At 31.7% G+C, this 24,356-nt stretch overlaps 2 protein-coding genes across 6 annotated transcripts in view; one reads left to right on the top strand and one right to left on the bottom strand.

The window, feature by feature from the left end:
* The window catches only part of LOC133197758 (MORN repeat-containing protein 1-like), a 31,313-nt gene extending 9,474 nt beyond the window's left edge, over positions 1-21,839 (top strand). For 2 of the 5 annotated variants that reach the window (XM_061333961.1, XM_061333957.1), the window contains exons 4-16: positions 1,461-1,560; positions 2,232-2,258; positions 4,674-4,761; positions 5,145-5,397; positions 5,723-5,852; positions 6,870-6,985; positions 14,094-14,234; positions 14,992-15,186; positions 15,855-15,893; positions 16,919-16,987; positions 17,944-18,000; positions 18,406-18,529; positions 21,174-21,839. In XM_061333961.1, the coding sequence (XP_061189945.1) occupies positions 1,461-1,560; positions 2,232-2,258; positions 4,674-4,761; positions 5,145-5,397; positions 5,723-5,852; positions 6,870-6,985; positions 14,094-14,234; positions 14,992-15,186; positions 15,855-15,893; positions 16,919-16,987; positions 17,944-18,000; positions 18,406-18,529; positions 21,174-21,255 (1,421 nt within the window). In that variant the 3' untranslated portion in view covers positions 21,256-21,839. The remainder of the gene's footprint in view (positions 1-1,460; positions 1,561-2,231; positions 2,259-4,673; positions 4,762-5,144; positions 5,398-5,722; positions 5,853-6,869; positions 6,986-14,093; positions 14,235-14,991; positions 15,187-15,854; positions 15,894-16,918; positions 16,988-17,943; positions 18,001-18,405; positions 18,530-21,173) is intronic. The other 3 variants (XM_061333958.1, XM_061333959.1, XM_061333960.1) reach the window with 3 other exon arrangements.
* The window catches only part of LOC133197760 (N-terminal EF-hand calcium-binding protein 1-like), a 252,915-nt gene that overhangs the window by 23,252 nt on the left and 205,307 nt on the right, over positions 1-24,356 (bottom strand). The window lies entirely within an intron of this gene.

Raw genomic sequence — 24,356 nt, 5'->3', positions numbered from 1 at the left:
ATCTCAAACTTGATAGGGCTAAGGAAAAACTTCGAGATACCAGGGGATTCGAGATATTAAGGGTAAAATACTTAAAGAATAAGTACAAATATATATACTGTAGATTCCTAAGTATACGCAAGGAATTCGTTATCGCATCATTTCGTAAGAAGCACCACCTGCTAAATAAAATTACATGATTGTTTTTTTCATCATATTGCTTAAATGCATGTGAAAACTCTAGACCTTTATAAAGCCAACCTGTTGGAGGAAAAGGGGGGGGGGAGGAATTTGCTTATATATGAACGAAAGTCGTAATAGGCTTTTTAAAGGTTTATCATAAATTAAAATGGAGGCACCAAAGTTCAATGAACATTAAATTAATTTCATGGATCGGCTCAATGACGAAATCCACAAAAATTGATGTTCCACGAAAAATGATGAAACCACACCATAATGTCTAATAATTACATAAGAACTACTCATTTTGGATATAAATATATTTAGAATATATAAAACTGAATAATTAAATTAGACAATATAATTATGTAAATAATATATATAGGATCTCCCATGATTTGTAGTTGGATATGATTTTTATCCAACGAGTTGTGTGTTTTTTATCCCCGAGCCTTGGCGAGGGGATAAAAACACACAACGAGTTGGATAAAAGTCATATTCAACTACAAATCATGGGAGATTCTTTTTATCCCATGTTTAATACTTCACAACCAATGTTTTACACTGTTTTATATAGGACTCCACTTTATTTTACTTCCTCACGCTAACGCAAAAACCATTGTGACGTCACAATTGCACTTAACTGTGGATTATGAAAAAATTATCCAATGAGTCATATCCACGGGATAAAGGGGTAAACATGGGATAAAAAAATATATAATATAAATAGCATAAATTTTAGACATTGATCTATATATTTTAGACAATTTTTTTTTCAATATAATGTATCTTATCTAGAAAAGAGTTGCAGTCCTTAATACCAAAATTAAAAACAAAGTTTCTGACTCTGCTTTTACAACTTGGGGGACAAAAAATTAAGCTTACTAAATCTGTTTGTTCTTGTACAATTTTGTGTAATATTGTGAGATAAATAATGAATATCAGGACATTATTGTCCAAAGTATTGAGAACATAGGGTTGAGACAAAATTGAAAAACTACATAATACAGACATTCAAATATCAAACTTTTTCAAACTCTTAAAGAGTAATTCTTCGATGACTACTGAAATCATCCTGATACTGATCAAGTACTTTGTTTTGAGAAACATCCTGTCTAGTTTCATTTTTTGTCAACATATAGTTTGTCAACAAAAACAAGCATATAGTCAAAATGACATTGGATTCATAAATGCTGTACATAAATATTTTCTTGACATAAAAGATAAACAGTATTTGTATCTGAAAAGAAATAAAGTTGTTGATTTGTTTTGTTGATAACAAGTTTGATCCTTCTATGTAGGTTATGGTGTAATGAAGACTTTGGGGATGGACTCTGATGAAGTGTATGAGGGAGGGTATGAGGGTAACATGAAACATGGCGTGGGTGTCATGATGTATGCGTAAGTATCATTGTCACTATTTAGCAGTTTATACCAGAAAATGTCCATTTAATTAACACAACAACAGCACTATCAGGCCAAAGACCTTCAACCAATGTTCAATAAACTTCAATTGTCAATGTTTTTAAATTTTGTTGTTCCTCAGAGAGGATTTATCTAAAATCTTGCCAACTCCAATATTTTAATCAAGTTTTGCAAAGAAGGTATCTTTACCAAATTTTGTATAAGCAAAACTTTATTATGAATTCAAAATGAAAAACAAAAAGATTAAGGCCAGTGTTATATGAACTGATTGACATTAGGCCTGGTAAATCTTTAAATCACTCTGTGTGTACATGTATACTTGTATTATGTTTGGAGGCATACCTTAGCAGCAAATCTAACTTTTTGAAGATTAAATGAGAGTTTTGCATTCATTTGTTCCTTAGATACATAAAATGATTGACTCCTTTCACAATTTTAAGTTCCCTTGAATTTTTTTTTATCATATTAATGAGTTTTTAAATCTTTCTCTGACTTCTGGGTGGAATAATATGTTTTTTCATCCATATAATTATGTTTCTACATCATGTAAACACACAGTGTATATTTAATTGTGGAGAATTCATAATTGCATTACTTCTTTCTATTTGTTTGTCACCCTGTGTGAGCCCCTCTGATACTAATTTTAGAAAGAAGATCCGCTCTGACGGGTGCAGGTATATTTCTATGTGTGAATCGGAACAATGTATCGAGCTTTATTTCTCTGTCTACTCAGAATGGATAGATATTGGACTAATATTCGTATTTTTCATGCATGAAAAAACCATCCATTGTAGCTTGATCCATTGATCATACTTTTGTACACTTAATTAACAGATATATATATATATATGTTTTTAATTTGTAATAATTAGCATTAGGAATATATACATTTGTCTGAGGTAATTATCAATAAGAAATCAATAAATAAGATAAATTCATTAAAAGATGTAAAATGCCTAGTATTAAGGATGCTTTTTTAATGTGGAAGTAAAATTTAAGCCTTTTAATACTAATCTTTCTATTCACATAATAATACACTGTATTTTTAAATCACATTTCATTTCATAAGTACTAATTGATTCAAAGTTTATGTATTGCAACCCTTCCAACAAAGTTTTGAAGGTTCATAGTAAGTGGGTTTTGTGTGAGACCATGTGTCTGCAGGTAACATGCTTACTTCCATTTCAATGTTGTGGAATGCAGACACAGTTTAAAGAGCACAACCTGATCTTTTCAGTCTAGAGATGATTCAAGGGTCAAAAGGTCAGAGGTCAAGACCAGTGACAAAAATTTGACAGTTGTTTAGACTCAATTTAAAAATTCTGAAAGAGCTCAGTTTCAGACACACTTTATTTGGAGATAAAAGGACAATGTGTTGAGGCTATTGATTGTTAGTTATGATATTGTGAACACCATCTATTTAGCCCTCAGCTTTGAATGAGGGCGGGCTGCTCCATTTGGTGGTGCCATTCATCCTTAAATTAATATTCAGATCTTAACAAATTAATACATGTAAAGGAAACTGAGATCATAACTCTTTAATGAACTAGCCATTTCATTTAAGAATTTTAATTTTAGTCCAATATCAATGTATGTTGCTTGTTTGGTTGTTGTGGCAGTACAAAGTAAAAGCCTTATACTCTGTTGTTTGTAAATTACTATATGTCAATGCTTCTTTTGATTTTACTTTCTTGTATCCAAATCTTTTTAGCTTGTCTGACAGGCATGGCTGGGATAGCTAGAAAAAATAAATCCCCCCCCCCAAGAAATGCTCAGTTATTAACTCCTCATATAGTGTTGATATAAGTTGGCTTAAATCATGGCCCTTGGGGCTAGGGTGGGGTCATAATTGAGGTCAAGTATTTACATAGGACTTAAAAACAGAGAGAAAAAACATTGAAAATCTTGTCTAGAGCTTAGTCAAATTCACATGCAAGCATTCCTATGTTTTAATTGTAAATTCAAGTTTGATCATATAAATATAGTCGGACCTAGTTATCTCGAACTTGAATGGACACATATTAAACTTCAAGATATCCAAGGATTAGATATAAAGGAGGTAAAAACGTGAAGAAAAGATAGTTTGGACCACAAAATCACTTCAACATATCCCAGGTATTCAAGATATCAGTGTTCAAGATAATGATCGAAGTTCAGTTGTTGCTTTTGGGGTTAGGGGTGGGGCCACACATAAGGGAACAAAGTTTTACATAGAAAGGTATTAATTAGACTTGTACAACACAAAGACTTAAGCTCAATAATTTGTAAATTAAAATTGTAGACATCATGATGACCACAGTAATTTAGGAATTTTATTTATCTACATATACAGTGAATCAGGAAGAGGATACATATGATGATCATAAGACTTTTATCTTGCTAGGTTGTTCCAGGTTTAGCAGCAGTGCTTTTATATATTTTCATGTTGTGATTTTATTTTCACAATAGTTAACAAAGGAAATCTTGTTTAGTTCAGTAAATATAATGTGTATATCATATATATTTGCATCAAGCTACTAATTCTAGAGAAAATAAGCCATTTAGGTATTTCATTAAGATGTTTGAATAATGTATAATTTATTTCCAAAAATAAATATTTGGGCTTGGAGTTGAACAAATTTACTGACTTTTAATCCATTGTATAAAGACTTCTCTTTATCTCAATAATGCATGAGATATTTACTGTACTGACCTTTAATTTGCTGTCTGTAATAATACAGTACATAATTAATTATACAAGAAATATTTCTCTGTGAAAAAAGAATAATCATCTAACAACTAATTCTAATAAACAATTGTTAAATCTGGATTTGGAATCAAGCTGAACTAGTGTTAACATTTGCAGTTGTATTTTAAAGTAATTTCTGTGCTGTTTTGATTTTAGATTTTTGACATTGATTTATCTGATATTTGACTTAAAAGTTATTTTTTCAAGTTGAAAAACAAGTCATTGGTCAAGCTGGAGAGTAACTTAAGTAAAAAGACCAAAGTATTATTGAAATTTTGATAAGTGTATTATCAGAACCTAATAAAACAGTAATTCACAATGAATAAATTACTTATACTCACGAAGTTTTTCTGTTTCCTAGAAATGGTGACCGTTATGAAGGAATATGGGTCAATGACATACGAGAGGGTCGAGGGATTCTTTACACCATTGATGGGTCAGTTTATGAGGTAAGACTTGGAGACATACGCGAGGGTCGAGGGATTCTTTACACCATTGATGAGTCAGTTTATGAGGTATGACTTACAGACATCCTTGAGGGTCAAGGGATTCTTTACACCATTGATGGGTCAGTTTATGAGGAATGACTTAGAGACATACGTGAGGGTCGAGGGATTCTTTACATCATTGATGGGTCAGTTTATGAGGTAAAACTTGCAGCAAGTCACAACTGGAACTGTAAATAATGGTTATATTCAGTGAAAATTAGTGGGGTACATTGTGATATGACCTTCTAATGTCCAATAAAAATACATCATGGTACTACATATTATGAGATATTATCTTCTGAATCAGTGTTATTTGTGTAACTGAATATTTCTGAATGTTTTAGGGAGATTTTAAGGCAGATAATTTTAATGGAAGAGGCAAAATGCATCACAGTTCAGGCCTTATTTATGATGGTCAGTGGGTCAATGGCTTCCCAGAAACAATGGCAACCAAACTGAAAGTAACTCTGAACAATAACTCAGAAATAGATCAAAAGAAGAAACAACCAAAAGACAAGACCAAGGTGTCAATATTTCAGGGTATTGGATTTACTGTGACAGTGGAATGCCGTAATGAGAGTGATAGAGTTATCCCTGGTAAGCATCTAAAAAAACGGGGAAAATCAAGCACAAAAATGAGTAAATTTTCAGAAATCTACAAAAATCTGATTGTGCTGAAGAATGAACATTTATATTAATTAGTCTTGTCAGATAATCAGATTAATCACAAAAGACTTGATAATTAAAATTGTGAATTTATCACATGTTTGGTAGGCACTTAAAAATAAGGAATATTTTGCTGACTATGAAGTAATATGTTTATTCTGAGAGTATCTCTTCCTTCTCTCCCTTAAATGCTGGATTTTGTTTGCAATACCGTTTTGAAATATAAAAGATGTCATAATATGTCGTCCAATTTCAGATCAAGGTCGAGAAATTCGACTGCTGGCAGGATTTAAATATTATCCCCCTGTATCAAACAGTGAAAAGGAAGATGCCCTGTTTGATATGATTGAAGATGATGCAGAAGAAAAGCCGATAGAAACACCGTTGTAAGTGTAGAAAAGCCCATAGAAACTCCATTGTAAGTATAGAAAAGCCCATAGAAACTCCATTGTAAGTGTAGAAAAGCCCATAGAAACTCCATTGTAAGTATAGAAAAGCCCATAGAAACTCCATTGTAAGTGTAGAAAAGCCCATAGAAACTCCATTGCAAGTGTAGAAAAGCCCATAGAAACTCCATTGTAAGTGTAGAAAAGCCCATAGAAACTCCATTGTAAGTGTAGAAAAGCCCATGGAAACTCCATTGTAAGTATATATAAAAGCCCATAGAAACTCCATTGTAAGTATATAAAAGCCCATAGAAACTCCATTGTAAGTGTATAATGAAGAATTTAAAGAACTTGGAATTAATGTTTAAAATATCTTATGAAGAAGTATAAATCCCCTCTGTAAAAGGGATATGGCTTAATTGTAAACATTTGTAGTGAATGGCATGCAGACAGTTGGTTTTATATAGATCATAATATCATGTACATAAAATAGCATTAAAAATTTTCCTGTGAAAGTTATTTGCTCAACAAAAAGTCCTAAGTTGTAATACAAGTTTGACCGTCTTCAGTAGGTAATTGTGGACGTTTCTGTTGCACATCCAGTGAACATAAAACATATATCAATAACTAGTACTAGCTGTCAAAGCTGACATTAAGTAATTCATTGTCATTGTATAGACATTTTTGAATTAGTGCAGTATCTATTTGGCCTGGATCTGAAGTTGTTTTAGTAGTGTTTCCTGTACTGTAAAGTACATGTGTTAAGAACATTGTCATTTTTAACAGAGGATAATGCTCATTTGATTTTCATTGATATAGATAAAACTATATACATATCTGTTCTTTTGTCCTTGAGTATCTTTTTATTTACCATATCATTATTACTGTATTCCTTCATTCTAAGTAAACACATAGGTGCCATACTTCCCTCCCTTTTGACCTATAATTGCTTGCCTTTGTGCATAATAAATGTTTCTAATTGTTCTAATTTGCATACTATGATACATTATTTTTCAGTGGTTATTCTGTAGTTCCATATCCCATCACAGACCAGATTAACTTCAATATAGAGGACCTGCCAGATGACGAGGATCAAGATGACACATCCAAATCAGTTAATGATCCAAATCAAGGTAATCTAACCATGATAAATCCAAATCAATTAACGATACAAATTAAGGTAATCCATCTATTATATATCCAAATCAGTTAATGATCCAAATCAAGGTAATCCATCTATTATATATCCAAATCAATCATCCAAAATCAAGATAATCCATCTATTATATATCCAAATTAATTAATCATCCAGATCAAGGTAATCCATCTATTATATATCCAAATTAATTTATCATCCAAATCAAGGTAATCCATCTATTATATATCCAACTCAATCATCCAAAATCAAGATAATCCATCTATTATATATCCAAATTAATTAATCATCCAGATCAAGGTAAACCATCTATTATATATCCAAATCAATTAATCATCCAAATCAAGGTAATCCATCTACACTGAACCAAACTTCTAAGTGTTCACCTAACATTTTTTAAGTTATAAAGAACAAATGCATACAATAAATAATTTCTTTAATTCAAGGTTGATGATGCATATTTCAGTTCGATGTTGCATAAATTTCATGTAAGTATCTCGTCAGACTTTAAAGCAAAGTGTCAAGGACATGATGTTCCCTCAAAATGAAAATTAACATAAAATAATCTCTATGGAGTAAGACCACCACTAGTTCAAAATATTGGAAGACATCCTTTTCTCATGGATATTATGTACCCTTGAATAGGAGGTTGATCTATCTGCTGCCACACCTACTGCATGGATCTATCTAAACCGTTGAAATTGTGTGGAGGGGGGGGGGGGGGGGGGCTTGGACATTCCTTTTGAAAGTCCCAAATGTGTTCAATGGGATTTAGATCCGGGTATTTGGCAGGCCAGTGCATCACACAGATGCCTTTTTTGTCAACACTTAGACCCTCCTTTGGCGTTACGCAAGTAAGTGTACCTCTTTAAGGATGATTCAGACTGTTTAGATGATATTGGACTGCCATGAGCACCAATTTTTTGCCAATTTCTTACCATTGAAGTTGCTGCTTTAAATGTTTCTAAAGTGGCTCAGGACCATGTAACAATCTTTTAACCTGGTTGTGACGTGAAACCTTGGCCTCAGACGAAGATCCAGATCACTTCCGGTTTGGTTAAATTTTGTTTTATGAGGAGAGTAGCGTATCAGAAACCCTTGGCTAGCGAAGATGCTCCTGGTTATAACGCAAAGAAACAAGTGTATAGTTATGATGAGCAAGAATGCTTTTACAAAATTTTTCAAACTTGTGGTCCCAGGAGTTCTGATGTTTCTCTAAAGGGGGGGGAGGGGGGGGGGGGGCTCTATTTGATTATATATATCAAATATGCATTATTTCTTTGAAAATCTCCTCTGGTCCTGGGCATATTGGAAGTTCAAGTTCAATTTATTCACTCAAACCAATTAATGGTACATGAGGTTCTATGTACAATATATACACAAACAATATACAAGATACACGTGAAATGGCGGAAATACATTCAAATTATAAAGTAACCAAAAAAAAAAAAATAATAATAATAATAATAATTATGGAGGACAGACTTGTTCATATACCCTATCTATGTAGCTGCATAGTTTGATTAATACCTTGGAGTCAGCAGTTGACAACAATTCTGAGAATTTGTAGAAATTTGGTCTATTACAATATTTACCCGGTAGATACTTTTTTCTGCATTCTGAGAAAAATTGACATTCTAAAATATAGTGATACTCATCAGCTATTTGTCCATTATTACAGATATTACAGAGTCTATCATTTTTGGGAATTCCAAACCATCTCCCAGTCTCAACTGGGAGATGATGATTTGCTGTTCTTAATTTAATTAAAATTGTTCTAAATTTTTTAGGTAGAAAGTCTAAATATTTTTCAAATCCAAATTCTGTTTTGAAGATACTATACATATGACCTTTAGACGAATCGCGCATATCACTTTGCCATTTCTGTATGTACTGATCTTTAAGACGTTGTTCAACTATAATTTTTAGCCATTTTATATTTAAAAAGGCCTGTTCATTCCATATATTTGAGAAGCCACAAGTATCAAGTATATTCTTAATACATAAAATCCAAGGGTTCTTATGACTTCCTGAACAAAACTGTTCAAATAAATTCTTATATGTAACATAAACAATCTTATTTTCAGGGCTTACCAGTAATTTTGCCCAATGTGATATCATTCTTATATACACCGTTATATACAAAGGGAATCGACCCGTTTCGCCATAAACCATATAACTAGGAGTACTACTTTTCAGATTAAAAATATATTTCAAAAACTTGAGATGGACGCGTTCAATTATTTCAATGTTCTCAAAACCCCATATCTCGCATCCATACAAAAGTACTGGTGTGACAACTTTATCGAACAAATCAAGCTGGCAATCTACTGGTAAATTAAATTGTCTAATTTTTCGTATAGCACCATACATGGCTTTTTGAGCTTGCTCACATAAATGTTTTTTAGCCTTACAAAATGAACCGGATCGGGAAAATAGTATACCTAGGTATTTAAATTCATTCACAATTTCAATAACAGAATTATTGTAGTAGAATACATTTTTTACAGATGGACCTTTCGAAAAAATCATAATTTTTGTTTTGTCTACATTGACATTCAGTTTCCATTGTAAACAATACGAATGAAACTCATTAAGAGCGTGTTGCAAACCCTCAGCAGACTCAGACATCATAACTGTATCGTCAGCATAGAACAAAATAACAGAGTAAACAGAGTAAAAGTTTTAATGAGCAAGGGTATTTTTACCAGAATTTTGAAATTTGGACCATTTAGTCAAGTGTTCTGGTCCTGGCCAGGGATCTATTAATTTCTATTCTATTGAGTGAAGTTATTCACTTTGCCATTCACTTTTGATAATTAATCACTGTAGAAAATGTATTTGAAAGGTTAATAGAATAAGAGAATTATGCAAGAACTTTTATTGTATAATACAAAAAGTACTTTCATAGTTTTAATAATCAGGTAACTTGGAAATAATAGATGAATAAAAATGAAACAAAAATAACTTATCTTCTTAAATGTTCTTCAAAAGCCAAGTGAGGCCAATGTGAGAGATAATAATATAGACATTTTGTTAATAGTTTGCATGGTAATAGTGGTAAATGGGGGACAGATAGATACTAGACCAATTATTTTTTTGATCATAATCAGAGTATTTTTCTTGTTGGGCAACAAAGTTTCATTTATCAGTTTATGGATCCTCTAAATTGTTGTACTCAGGTGACCAATAAGGCCCTTGGGCCTCTTGTTGTTTTTAAGCTTCGTCACGCGACATTGGTTTTCATCGGTGATAAGTGATTTTCTTTTGACAATTGTTGAGAAGACTCATTGGTTATAATAATTTGAAAATATCATAATATTCCATCATGTAGTTTTCATATAAATGCATTTATTAGAGTGAACACTTAAAAGTTTTGTTAAGTGTATTATATATCCAAAACAGTTAATGAAATCAAGGTAATTTATCTATTATATATCCAAATCAATTAATCATCCCAATCAATGTAATCCATCTATTATATATCCAAATCAATCATCCAAAATCAAGATAATCCATCTATTATATATCCAAATTAATTAATCATCCAGATCAAGGTAATCCATCTATTATATATCCAAATCAATTAATCATCCAAAATCAAGATAATCCATCTATTATATATCCAAATCAATTAATCATCCAGATCAAGGTAAACCATCGGTAATCCATCTATTATATATCCAAATCAATTAATCAGCCAAATCAAGGCACTGTACACATACTTTTTTCCACAAGGTCATAATTCTGCAGAATCTGAATTTCTCTTCAATTCATGGGTAGAAAATGACACTGATTTCTTTAATCACCATTGTGTATCTTTAATGTTATTAAGTATGCTGTGACAATTTCCATGGATTTGTGACAGCGTACATAGTGTAAGTTAATCCCATGTGAAAGAAGTCTGTCTACAGTAATCCATTTTTTTTTTTCATGATAAATTTGGATCACATTCTGACTCTCCATGTGATCCATATTGTAGGGCTGGGACGATATATATATATTATTATAACAGTAACTTGATCCAAAGAGCTGTATCATGTCAAGTTGACAGGCGCGGATCATCAGATCAAACGAGACGCGAAGCGTTGAGTTTGATCTGATGATCCGCGCCTGTCAACGAGACATGATACGGCTCTTTGGATCAAGTTACTGATATAATGATAAATTTATTATATACCCCTTTACAACTAGCAAAATATAATAAAAGAAAACTTTTTGGATCAATTACATAACTTTTATCCATTAAACAAACCATTTTGTCAAGGAACTTTTTGATGCGTCAGAATAATGCCCTGTTCACACGGAGAGTTTAATTTGAATTAAACATAAGTTACTGCGAATTAAATTTGAACCACGTTCACATGGAGAATTTAATGCGAATTAGTTTAATTTGAATTAATTTACTGCGCATTAAATTCGCATTAGCTCCGTGTGAACGCTAAGCGAAGCTAATTCGAATTAAATTTTGATGCATGCGTAAGCCAGGGCAGAATTAAGTCACAGGCCACGTGGCGGTGGTCAGATATAGGTACTTGTGTTATTTTAGAGTTTAAATCAAAGGAAAACTATGTTAATCACTAAAATGTGTACAGACACTATGACATTATGTCAAATCAGTGGTCAAATGTATCTGCTAGGTAAATGTGACGTGATTCACAAATGACGTCATAATAGCCTTACTGAATAGCCTTATTATAGAAATAAAAATTTAATTCGCATTAGCTGTCGTGTGAACGCAATTTAATTCGCATTAGTTTAATTCACAAAATTTTGCTTCGCATTAAGTTACTGCGATTTAAACTCTCCGCGTGAACGGGGCATAAAAATGTCATTTGTCTGTGTACTACATCATCAGTTTCAGAGAGGGGTGATATGGATTCAAAAACCACAGTGTGGTGATCCGGAACATCAGATCACACCTGTCACGTGATTGCATAAATTCAACAGTAAAACTGAGTGAAAACAGTTAGGTATATAATAAATTGAGATATCAATTATATTGATTCTGTTTGAGGACGATATGCATATCGAAAAATTCTGGCTTATGTTTTTCTTTGTTTACCTAACATTTTTGGTTTAATGTATAAAATAAATATGCTAAATATAAATATGAAATATATTATAATTAACACCTCTTGCGTAAACTAATTTTGCTTTACGACAGATATAATTTAATCTTAGTCATAACACGTCATTTGATTGGATAAAAGATTTAATTTATATCGTATATAATAAGTTGCCTATGTCATAATGAATTACGTCAAAAACGTATTACTCCGCTTGACATTGCTTTTAAAATAATATGCTAAATTTGAAGCCATTTTTGGAGGAAAAATTGTCTTTTTGTCTTCTCTGAAATTAAATTATAAGGAATGAAGCTTATTTAAACCTATGTTATACGATATAACATAACTTGAGGCAGTTTACGCTTTTTTATAAACTGCTTCGCAGTTTATAAAGCGTAAGCTGCCCCAAGTTATGTTATATCATATAACATAGGTTAAAATAAGCTTCATTCCTTAAATACAACTTCTTTGAATAAATCATTCTTATTTGCAAAGAAATGTTTTCTTTATTTCAATACAAAAAAAGAAGAAGAGGAGCCAATTCGACATATCATGATACATGTCATATCGTGGCTCAAATATCATGATACGTATTGATATAGAAAACACTGTATCATCCCAGCCCTACCATCTTGCATGGTTTATTCAAATTTTGACACTGATAGATTTAAGGCTATCTTCATCAAAACTTCTGACCCCAATCAAGAAAATAACATTGTAAAATTGACACTTTTTGAGCTGAAAAGGGGAGATAACTTAGCACACATTAAAAAAGATAACTTCTAAAGGTTAATACACAAATCCAGATCGAATCCTGCTTTATGTGACTTTTTTTTCAAAATTAAATAAAAAAAAAAAAAAAAAACATGTTAGGAATTCTCTGAGAAAAATTTTAAAAAGAGACAAAGTTGTAAGAAATGAAATCATATATGCTTTAACTTCTCTGTTACTTTAAGTAGCTTTGAAGTAGTGGAAAAGTCTACAGTTTTGACAATCTGTAAAATCAAATGTACACTCAAATGGACTATTATTTTAAGGTAAATCAATGTCATATTATAGAAATATAATGATAATAAATATAATTAATACATAATACCAATAAGCCCTAGCTGTAGATTTATATGCCTATAATCTTGAGCAGTATGTGTAGGCTTGCATTGCCTATAACTTTGAGCAGCATGTGTAGTCTTATATTGTCTATAACTTTCATTCAAACCTGTAAGTTCACAATGCCTATAGATAACTTTGAGCTCTATAGTTGTAGGTTAACATTTCATCTTTACCTGTAGATTCACAGTTATTATAATTTTCAGCTATGGCAACTTCACATTGCATATAATTTTGAGTACTAGCTGCATGTTCACATTGACTTCAAATTTTAGCTATACCTGTAGTTTTACATTGTTCATAATCTTGTTGTTAACAGTGCCTATAATTTTGAACTCTAGCATAGGTTCACATTGCCTACAATTTTCAGCAATACTAGTAGGTTCACATTTCCTATGATTATGAGCTCAATCTGTAGGTTCACCTTGCCTGTTCCTGTACTCTCACAGTGCTTATAATTTTGAGTTGTACCTGTACTCTCACAGTGCTTATAATTTTGAGATGTACCTGTACTCTCACAGTGCCTATAATTTTGAGTTGTACCTGTACTCTCACAGTGCTTATAATTTTGAGTTGTATCTGTACTCTCACAGTGCCTATAATTTTGAGTTGTACCTGTACTCTCACAGTGCCTATAATTTTGAGTTGTACCTGTACTCTCATAGTGCCTATAATTTTGAGTTGTACCTGTACTCCCACAATGCTTATAATTTTGAGTTGTACCTGTACTCTCACAGTTCTTATAATTTTGCGTTGTACCTGTACTCTCACAGTTCTTATAATTTTGAGTTGTACCTGTACTCTCGTAGTGCTCATAATTTTGAGTTGTATCTGTACTCTCACAGTGCCTATAATTTTGAGTTGTACCATTATTCTCACAGTGCCTATATTTTTGAGTTGTACCTGTAGGTCCTACAGTGGAATCAGAAGATGAAGAGTTCTCAGAAGAAAAACAGGAAAACGAAAACAAAGAAAACGAGAAGGAGGAAAACACTGAAGAGAATGCTGAGGAGAAAGATGACGAGGACAGGGGCGATGAGAGTGGAAATGGTAGGTAACATCCAGGGTTGTCTCTAAGACTTGAAATAGGAGGGTACATTAAAAAAGTAGAAGGGGTCTGGGTTTCCTCTCCTAACATGGGGTTGAGGGGGAATACCGGGGGATAACATCATTATAGGTGGGGAAATTCCCCAGCCCCCGGGTCTTAGGGACAACCCTGAACATCACATCAGATTGAAATAAGGTATTGTTCTATAAAAGTCATACACAGACTCTTGGACTGAGGAGGTGTTCAGATATTCTTATTTATCTATATTGTTTAAAGTAGTAAATAAAGTGTAATAAAGTGTAATAATTTTTTAAACACAAAAACATATGTATTTTTAGCCTTATGTGATTTATTTCAGAATATACAGAAGATTTATGTCTGACAAAAACAGAAAATTAACTTTCAAGTTTTAAAATGTACTGGCTAACTGAGGAAAATTTGATTAAATATGTAGAGTTCTGATTTGTATGTCCAGTACTGAGGGACATAGGCAAACTGTTTTATGTGTCTTTTATTTTAAATCTGCCTGTTCCACAACTTCAAGGGTATGAAAGTTGAATTATAGGTTAAAGATGCATCTCACTGAGCCAGGTTAAAGGTCAAGGACATTCTTTACGTCATGTTAGGGTCAAGAAGATGCAGTCAGTATGGGAACTGTGTTTAACAAGCACTGATTGTTCTCTTTGCATTTAAAGGGACATAACTCATTTATATTCCAAATGCTCAAATTCTTCTAAAATCTTGTCATTTTTTCAACAGAGGAGACACCTGATGTAGAAAAAGAAAACACAGTTCCTCAGTTCCCTCCCCTAACAACATTAAGAACCAGGGATGGTGTATGTACATTTGATGACCTCCATTTGACCCCAGCACCTCCAAAATACCGACCTTTTGAACGTATGGAAGAGGCAGAGAGACTCAAAACACAATCCAAAAGTAGATCAAGATCAAAAGGTACACAGAATAAAAATTAATTAGTGAAATTCTTAGGGTGCATGTAACAATGAACCTAATTAGATTCTGAAATAAAAATGAAATCTTAGTTATACCTGTATCTGTGATTAAGGGGAAATTGGTATTAAACATTTGTGATTAGAGTGAATAATAAAGCCATGTAAGTCTTGATTTGGACAATTTTCAAACTTATCCAAATACATGCAGAGCAGTGTATTACATTTTGTATAAAGGATTTTATGATAGAGGAGAGATACTTTCTCTAAAAAAAAATTTTTTTTTGGATAAAAAAAGGTTTCTCCACAGAATCGTAAAATTGACTCTTTATTAAAAAATTTTATACCATTTAGAAATTCTTTTAATCTGTTGCAGCATGTAGGTAAAAGATGAATATTCTAAAAATGTTAACCCAAGTTGTGTACAATTTTGTGCAGTACTAAATTGTTTGAGGCTTTCAGCTATGAAATTTTATATGTTGATGATGTTTATATTAATAAAGCTTAATTAATAATTTCCTGTAAGTATATATATTGAATAATGCACTGCATGTTCTTTTAGGCCAATTTTGTGGTAACTTACACAGTAATGGAAAAATGACAACAATGACTGTGATGTACATGTAGTACTTAGACTGTTACAATGGCATGAGGTGTTTGATTTTGTTTCAGAGCTTTTTACACCGTCAGTTTCTAGGCAGCCCAGTGTCTGTAGGTGCTCCATTATTATAAGCGTGTTTTACCCCCCACATCCCCTTATTATCACACATACCTGTTTGAATGTGGTTTATTGCATTGAATTGTATTTATCAGAAAAAGGTGGATTTTGTGTGAATACTTGTCTGTGGTGCACTTTAAATATGCATGTATTTACAGTGTGTGTGATCAGTAACTAACATTGTACATGTATTTTTGTGGTATATATATTATCTTCTTTGATATCATGCTACAGAAAGATTTCAGGTTTATGTTACTACATAAGTTTCATTTATTTGATACATGTATCGGTATTTATTTCAAACCTTTTGAATGTCATTGAGTGACTGCAACTTTATAACTTAGAAATCTAAACCTCAGGACTATACATGCATGTACGAATCTTATAACCTCTGGTTTCAATATGTGGGAGCAGTTATTAAATCCCATTTTATTTCTTACTCATTTAAGATTGTAATCCACATTTTGTATTGAGCAGTTTTGACAAGCACCTTGCATGAATTTCCACTGGTCACATTTGCATGTCATTCTCAAGGTCACGGATATATATCCCATGATACCCCAAATGGGATGTTTTACTCCAAATCACTGTATATTTTCATACCCTAATTACAGTTTATATTTTTTTTACCTATTGTGTGAAATACCCAGATAAGGGAATGAAAAATTACTTTGTTGGGGTAAATTTCCCTTGATGGGCCATAATAATTCATAACCTGTTCACAACATTTGTCTAATGCATGAAATTACTTTTAATGTTACCAGGTAATTAAGAGAGTCAAAACAGACAAGAACTGAATATCTTTTTCTGTAGACAATTCTGTGTATAACTTTTACAGAAAAATCAGAACTTTATAAAAATTGTATTAACATTAATGTACCTTTATGTTTCTTTAAGTAAATCAAACCAAAATATATTTTTAAATTGACATGTTCATGTAAATTAGAAAAGTATAAATTGTTTTAAAATGTTAACCTCTAGAATATGAGTTAAATTGCCTTTATTTTTGCCCCTTTAGCTGAATTCCGAGATCAACCAAGCAGGAGACGATCATCCATCAGGGAAACTCCCCCTCACACATCGATGTGTAAGGCGTGTTAGACTACCCGAACACTCTCCAATTATTGTCACCTCTAACAAATTAATATGACCAAAATTTAACCAAACCCAGTGATCTTCTTAATTATGCAGTCTCCTATAAAGTTGAAGAAAAATTCTCCCCTGTGAATTTATCTCATCACCTATTAAACATTTATGACTTGTTGAGTAAAAATTATTCTAAAAGAATTCTCTAATGAGCCAGCGTTTCTAAATCCATGCATGGTTTGAAGTCTAACACAGTTCACATGTGGGTGGAACTGGTGTCACGTACAACTTAAAACAACTTCAATAGAAGTGTGTATGATTTGATTCAGAATAACAATCTATTCATTAATAGGAATATTGATAATGTTTTAACAGTCTATTTATAGTCCCTATATAATCTATACAAGTGCAAACAGTTCATAGCACTACATATTCACTGGATTTGAAGCCTTACGCACTGGAGGGTCAGTGCACATGCAGCAGCATTGTGACGTTACAAACCACCCAAATAACGTAAACAATGGTTCTAATGGCCAGAGCCAGCTGTGTAAATCATTAAGCAAGCCTATCACCAGATTATTATCCAAACATTTTGATTGGAAATGATATATCGTACTCACTACAAAAGGAAAACACTGAAGTTGAAATTTGTAATCTGGAAATTTTAATCTCTCCGTGACAGAATTTTCAAAGTTTGTTAATGAAAATGGTGTCTTCTTGCAGCCTTCAATGTCTTATTTCTTCAAAACTGAATTATATAATATAACAATTAGGGACTCTTTTGGTGGTGAATATGGTTTGATATTCACCATAAAATATCAATATTGACTGCTTCACTTTGGTCAATATTGTTATTTTTCTGGTAAATATCAAACCATAATTACCATCGAAAGAGTCCATAATTGTATATTAAGTGTACCTGTTGTATTATTTTAATTTTGACTTGGTATTTTTCAGTTGATAAATTTAGAATGAAGAAACAAAAAGCTATGGAGGAGAAATTTGCCAAACTTGGTATGTATTTCTCTGTGCATCCTACATTATAAAGCAATCATAGTTCTTTCATTTACTTACTGAATAACTGAGTAGGATATTGAATTCTTTAATGTTTGGAAAATGAGAGACAAGTATATCCACAGCCTGTGTAATGACTGTTCAATTTTAAATCATTTGAGATACATGTAATTCTTATAGTATATGAACAGTTTCAACAGTTGTATGAAATTTCCTTAGGATTTTTTGATGTAATACATGTATTAAGTGTTGTGACTTTGCATTCAAATGACTGCAGTGTGCTTTCTCATGTACATGTATTGCTATTAAGGTGATTAAGGCTAATTAAGTAAGAATATCACATAGATTTGTCAGTTTATTGCATATTAGGACAGTACTTGAAATATGCGCGCTATTTCATTTCAGGTGAATATGTTCTAATAGTCCAGGACGTTACTGAGCCACCATTTATGAACCGACGTTTAGAGTCTGACTTTCTTCTAATGAAGCTTAAACAACCTCCAAAGGAATTTAAACGAGAAACTAAAAAGTAAGTTAACTACAATAATTTACAAAAGACAAGGCATGGTAATAGCTGAATTTGGCCCCTTATTTGATATAAAATCAATACACATAATAACTTTAAATATTGCTTGTTATTAAAACAAGCACTTAAATTTTGATTCAAAGTGTACACAGAGGCCACAAAAGGATGCCCAAGTTGGACATTTTACTGAACTTCCTCAATTCTGATGGAGCACAAGCTTGCCTGAGATTTTTAAACACAAGATGCATCTGAAACTAGTGCATGAAATATATAATTCTGGTAGATACATGTAGGCATGCAAGCTTGTGCTCTCTGTTTTCTGAAACAAAGTGTGTTTTAAAATTAATGAAAATTTGCATAAAATGAGAAAGTTCAGAAGTTGACATATTTTGTGACCTTTGTTAATCCCATAACTTAGAATCAATACTCATTTTGTAACAGGGATGACAACAGAAATAAAAACTGCTTATAAAAGCTGTTCTTGTGTTCTATTAAACAGTATTTCATTTATTTTAATTCAATTACAGTTGACTTCTACTACATCATTTAATTTGTATGCACAATTATTGGTCATTATGCATGTGTATTTTATTTAGGAAATCCTTATTTTACTTGAAGCTTGAGCTGTAAATAACAAATCTGTTATAATAATTCTGGTTGTAACATGCCATTTGATTTGATAAAAAATTAATAAATATCATATAAGTTGTATGTGTTGCCTAATTACATCACAATATTAATGCATCAAAAACATATCAATCTGCTTGACGTTACATTTAAATTTTGGGCACTTGGAAGTCATTTTTAAAGGGAATTTATTTTCTCTCTAATTGATAAAGTTAAATTATAAGAATGAATTTAATAGCTACCCAAGTTACACTTGCATAACCTGGGTTGGGACAGTTTACACTTTTTAATTAAAAAAAATGCTTTGCAGTTTATAAAGCATAAACTGCCCTAGCCCAGGTTATACAATGCAACTTGGGTAGCTATTAAATTTATTCCTTAGTTATATGATCAACCCTAGATTCAAAATCTACAAAAATTTCCAGTAACTTTCAATGAAAATGTCCCTTTTGAGTCTTTATATTTTACAATCAGTTAGTGAACAGAAGTCACCACTGTACAATATCAGGTCACTAGGTTAAAATGATGTACATTTATATTATAATGCTCTTTAAATTAACTGTACATTGTTGTTCTTCCAAAGGATTCACCCTGGGTAAATATAATTCATACGTATCCAAGATTTCATCCATTTTTCATACAGCTTCCATTGATTATATATCTGTTATCCTCAGCAGACTGGTTTTTGTTTCAGCTTTTCTTACCAATGTTCACAGAATTTCCAAATCTCCTATTCTTATGTCTCCTATTCTGATATCATAGGAGTCTGAATATATTTTTTCTGTAAAATTAATATATATTGAGAGATTACACTTGTAATGAACATCTGATAAAAAATTCTACTTCTGCTCGAGAAGTTAAGAGTCCAAAAATGTGTTCTTTATCACAGCTGTACCAATTGATTTCTGCTAGTGATAGTCATATTACTCCAAGACCTTTAAAATATGTAGACATGATATACTGTTAGTTAAATTTGAGATATACAGAATCCTTGATATTTAATGCTATAATATAATATATGCTAGAAAGAGAACATATACTTACCATGTATGTCTGTCCATGTCTGAATTATTTTTAACCTTGAAGTTTAATTTCCATTCTCACAGGTCAAGAAAATAGATTTGTTTCCAACCCCGTTTGGTAATTTGATGATAATAAGCATTATTGTCCATTTATGATCATAGCAGTACATGTATATGCAGCTTTATAGACCTCAGGAACAAGATTTCTTATTTCAGTTGGATTTTTTTTCTTTGAAAACCCTTTTTTTCAAAAATAAAAGGTTTTCTCATGCACAACAAGTACATTTCAATTTGAACTTTCTATTTTATTCATATGTATATTTTTTTTCATTGGCCACAAATACAAATTGAATAGAATATTCTACACATATTGAATATAAATTTCTCAACTCTGCAATTTACAGCTTCAACATAGTATAGATAGCTTAATATACTAGTATAGTCTAGTATTTCAGCTTTGTAATTACACCAAGTCTTGAAAACTTTGGTACAGTAGGTGTGTACTAGCAAGAATGTACAGGTATTTATAATTTGCTTAAAAGCCAATATTTATACACAGCAGCCAGTTCAAGATCCAGGTTTTCTATTTTGGAAATAATTTCAATTAATGAAATCCATCAGAGATAGAAGTTTCTTGCAGTATATGTACCAGTCTTGGAGTTGCATATAGAACTATGCACATTAAGTAGCTTATTTGAAACTGATGTAGTTTAGATAATATTTTGAAGATTGTGTTTCATCAACCTTTATTTCTGTCAAGGTATATTAGTATTTATTTGTCCCTATAGATAGAATTAGTGCATCCTTATATATTTTGAAAAAAAGGAGAAAATTTTATATTCTTTAAGACTCTTGAGTTGTGTAAAAAGTAGAACCAGGTATAAAATGATTTTCTGACAGTAAGAATTAATACTTCAGTCTTTCTTCAGTTTCCAACTTTAATATTTAATCAAGTGACTTTTGTCAGTCTAATTAATGGACATGCTTGGATTTTACAGGTGGGATACATCATCACATATCAAGGCTTCATCTCGAGTTAAAGAGGATGAGTTACTGGCCAAGAGACATCTCAAAGTTTAACAACACCTCCTTAGTAGACATTAACTGCCTTAACAACGCCTCCCCTGATGACTGTGATCGACTGCCTTGCCAACCACAGCATTGTCTCATGAGCCAAGAATTCCGTATTTTTATAGGTTTTATATTCTACATCATCTACATGTGACATTTTATGAAAAGTCTGCTGATTAATGTTTAATATATTCAGTTGCTTATAATGTTTACATGTATATTCAGTTGCTGATCACAGTTTATATTCAGTTACTGATGAAATTTATATTCAGTTGCATAATTTATGTAGTCAACTTGCCTTGTGATATCGTAATATTTTTTGTGGATTATATACACCTTTATATGACTGTCTTTCATTTCTGAGATTACACATGCAGGTGTATCTATTGCGTATCTATCGTGTTCCTTTAGACTGCACTGTGTGTCTGGGACACTCATATATTTTGTAAAGAAGTACTTGGATAAAAATTTACCATATGATTGCATTTAAAGATTTTAAATTTATTTCGAGAGCTTTATTTAAGTACAATTGAGGTTATATTTTTATTCTTTTAAAACTGTACTTTGTAGTGTATAAACATTTCAGAATAGCACCGTCCAATATTTTAACATTTTTTTTCTATTGTTGCATTTTTTTGTATTGTTGATTTACATCATTTTTGATACTCTTGAAAATAAATCAGCAAAATACGACATTTTGTAGTTTTCTCTCATTGGACGTGAAATTTATAATGTTCAGCCAACAAGAATATACTTTAGTAGATAAATGTAACAGTTTGATGCCAGTAGTAATGTTTGACATCTTATTTGTTATATTAATATCTGATATGGACAACTCTGAAATGATCTACAGAAAATGTTAAAGAAGTTTATGGGTAGAATTATATACAGCCAATACAACAGGGGCAAAGTCATCAGTCGTACATGATCAACTTGTTGTCAAAATGAAACTCCTCTTGTATAAGGTATTATTATAAAGATACAATCCTTGACAATACTTACAACACAATACAATACAATTCTTAACAATACTTGTGTAATGGGGAGAAATAAAATGCAACAGACTAGACCAGGATTCAAATCTGGGTCCCCTGAATCTCTAGTCAGGTGCTCTACCAACAGAGCTATCTGGCCACCAGCAATACCCCTCTGACCACCACATTCCTCCCTCCTTTAAAGCCTTCACCTCTGAAGACATCAATCCAAGCTCTTCCCTGGCAGGTCTTTCACCCGTCACTTCTAGAGCATGGCACAGCACCAAATGTAACAGTAAAGTAGAAAAGTGCAACAGACCGAACCAGAATTTAAACCCTGGCCCCCTGAATCTCCAGCCAGGGGGTCTACTGAGCTATCTGGTCACCGGTGATTGGACCCGTCTGACCATCACACTTGCGTATGTTTTGTATGAGGTGCCGTTTTAATATTTTTAAGGTATTTTCCGATATCAAAAAATGATTATTTTTTTTTATATCAGAAATTTGAATTTTTGATATCAAAAAATCATTTTATGATAACAGAAAATATATTTTTTGATATCAGAAAATAAGCGAGATTTTTTGATATCAAAAATTTGAATTTCTGATGATTTCTGATATCAGAAAATCATTTTTTGATATCAAAAATTTGAATTTCTGATATCAAAAAATCATTTTGTGATATCAGAAATTCAACTGGATTTTTTGATATCACAAAATCAATTTTTTTGAAATCAGAAATTCAACAAATATTAGTGTTTAGGCTCATACTATTCTCACCAAGATTGTTTTCACAGAAGTAGGGCTCCCCTGTGTTTGGGTTTTGTAGTATTTTCTATGGAATTAGTGGAAAGGTGAACTTGTATATGTTACAAAATGAGTGTTACAAGTTTCAGTGTTTATGATGTAAATAAAACTTACAGAATGCATAAAGTGTTAATTACTCTATTCATTTCTACTGTCATTTCCTACGAATCTCTTGTCATTACAACTCAAGGAGGCTTCAAGACTTATTTGGAATTCAGACATTTCAAACTTATCAGCATTGTAAATGCATGTATCAATTTATGTACATTTATTTCTCTGCATTAATCTATACAAAAATTTTATTAAAAAACACAAGGCTTTATGCTAGACAAACAACTATGAAGTGATAACACTAATCACAGTAAACAGAACCTACAATGTTGCAGCAGGATCGGTATTCAGGATGACACTAATATGAGTAAACTAACCATTGATACGGAATAAGGGAGCATTCATTAATGCAAGTTCTATTTATTTCACTCATATTTTCTGATATCAAAAAATCGATTTTTTGATATCAAAAATTCGAAAGCATTTTTTGATATCAGAAATTTATTTTCTGATATCAGAAATTTATTTTCTGATATCAAAAAATCGATTTTCTGATATCAGAAAATGATTTTTTTTATAAGAATTCGATTTTCTGATATCAGAAAATCTACATTAATTTCTGATATCAAAAATTTGAATTCCTTACATCAGAAAATCATTTTCCGATATCAAAAAATCGAATTTTTGATATCAAGAATTATTTCTTGATATCAAGAATTATTTTTTGATATCAAGAATTTGAATTATTGATATCCAGAATTCTTTTTTTGATATCAAAAAATACCTCAAAAATATAAAAATTGCGCCTTATAGTTTTGTGTCGTAACCTTGATTTATTTCATGTACTTCATATTTAACACTTAGTTCCGTAAAAGTGGAATACGTGGCAATTATTGTAATTTAACTATGTTGGCAATCAAAGAATTTTCCTTGAACATTGTGAATATTGCTGACATGTCAATATAGTATTCATACGTGGGTTGATCCAAAAGAAATGTCACACCTGCTATGACATCTTTAATAAACAAAAGTTTTCAACAAAACTTTATATACTAATGTACCTCTATTTATTTTGACTTTTGCCCTGCATCTTCATTCGGATAAGGGCAACACTTTATAAAATATTAGAATAAACACAACGTTGGGTCTTGTTTACCACTGCATGGCAAAAATTTACTGACATTTATGATGTGGCTTTTCGACACTCATTTTCAATCTGATGATACAGAAGATCTACACAAAGAAATTAATTTAGAAATTACATTTGGACAAAGTTCA

This window comes from Saccostrea echinata, unplaced genomic scaffold (genome assembly GCF_033153115.1).
Source record: "Saccostrea echinata isolate AGI-Se365-2 ecotype Australia unplaced genomic scaffold, CSIRO_AGI_Sech_v1 ptg000030l, whole genome shotgun sequence".
Lineage (NCBI taxonomy): Eukaryota > Metazoa > Mollusca > Bivalvia > Ostreida > Ostreidae > Saccostrea > Saccostrea echinata.
Note: the sequence above shows the minus strand (reverse complement) of the source record. Positions and strands in the feature narration are given on the sequence as shown.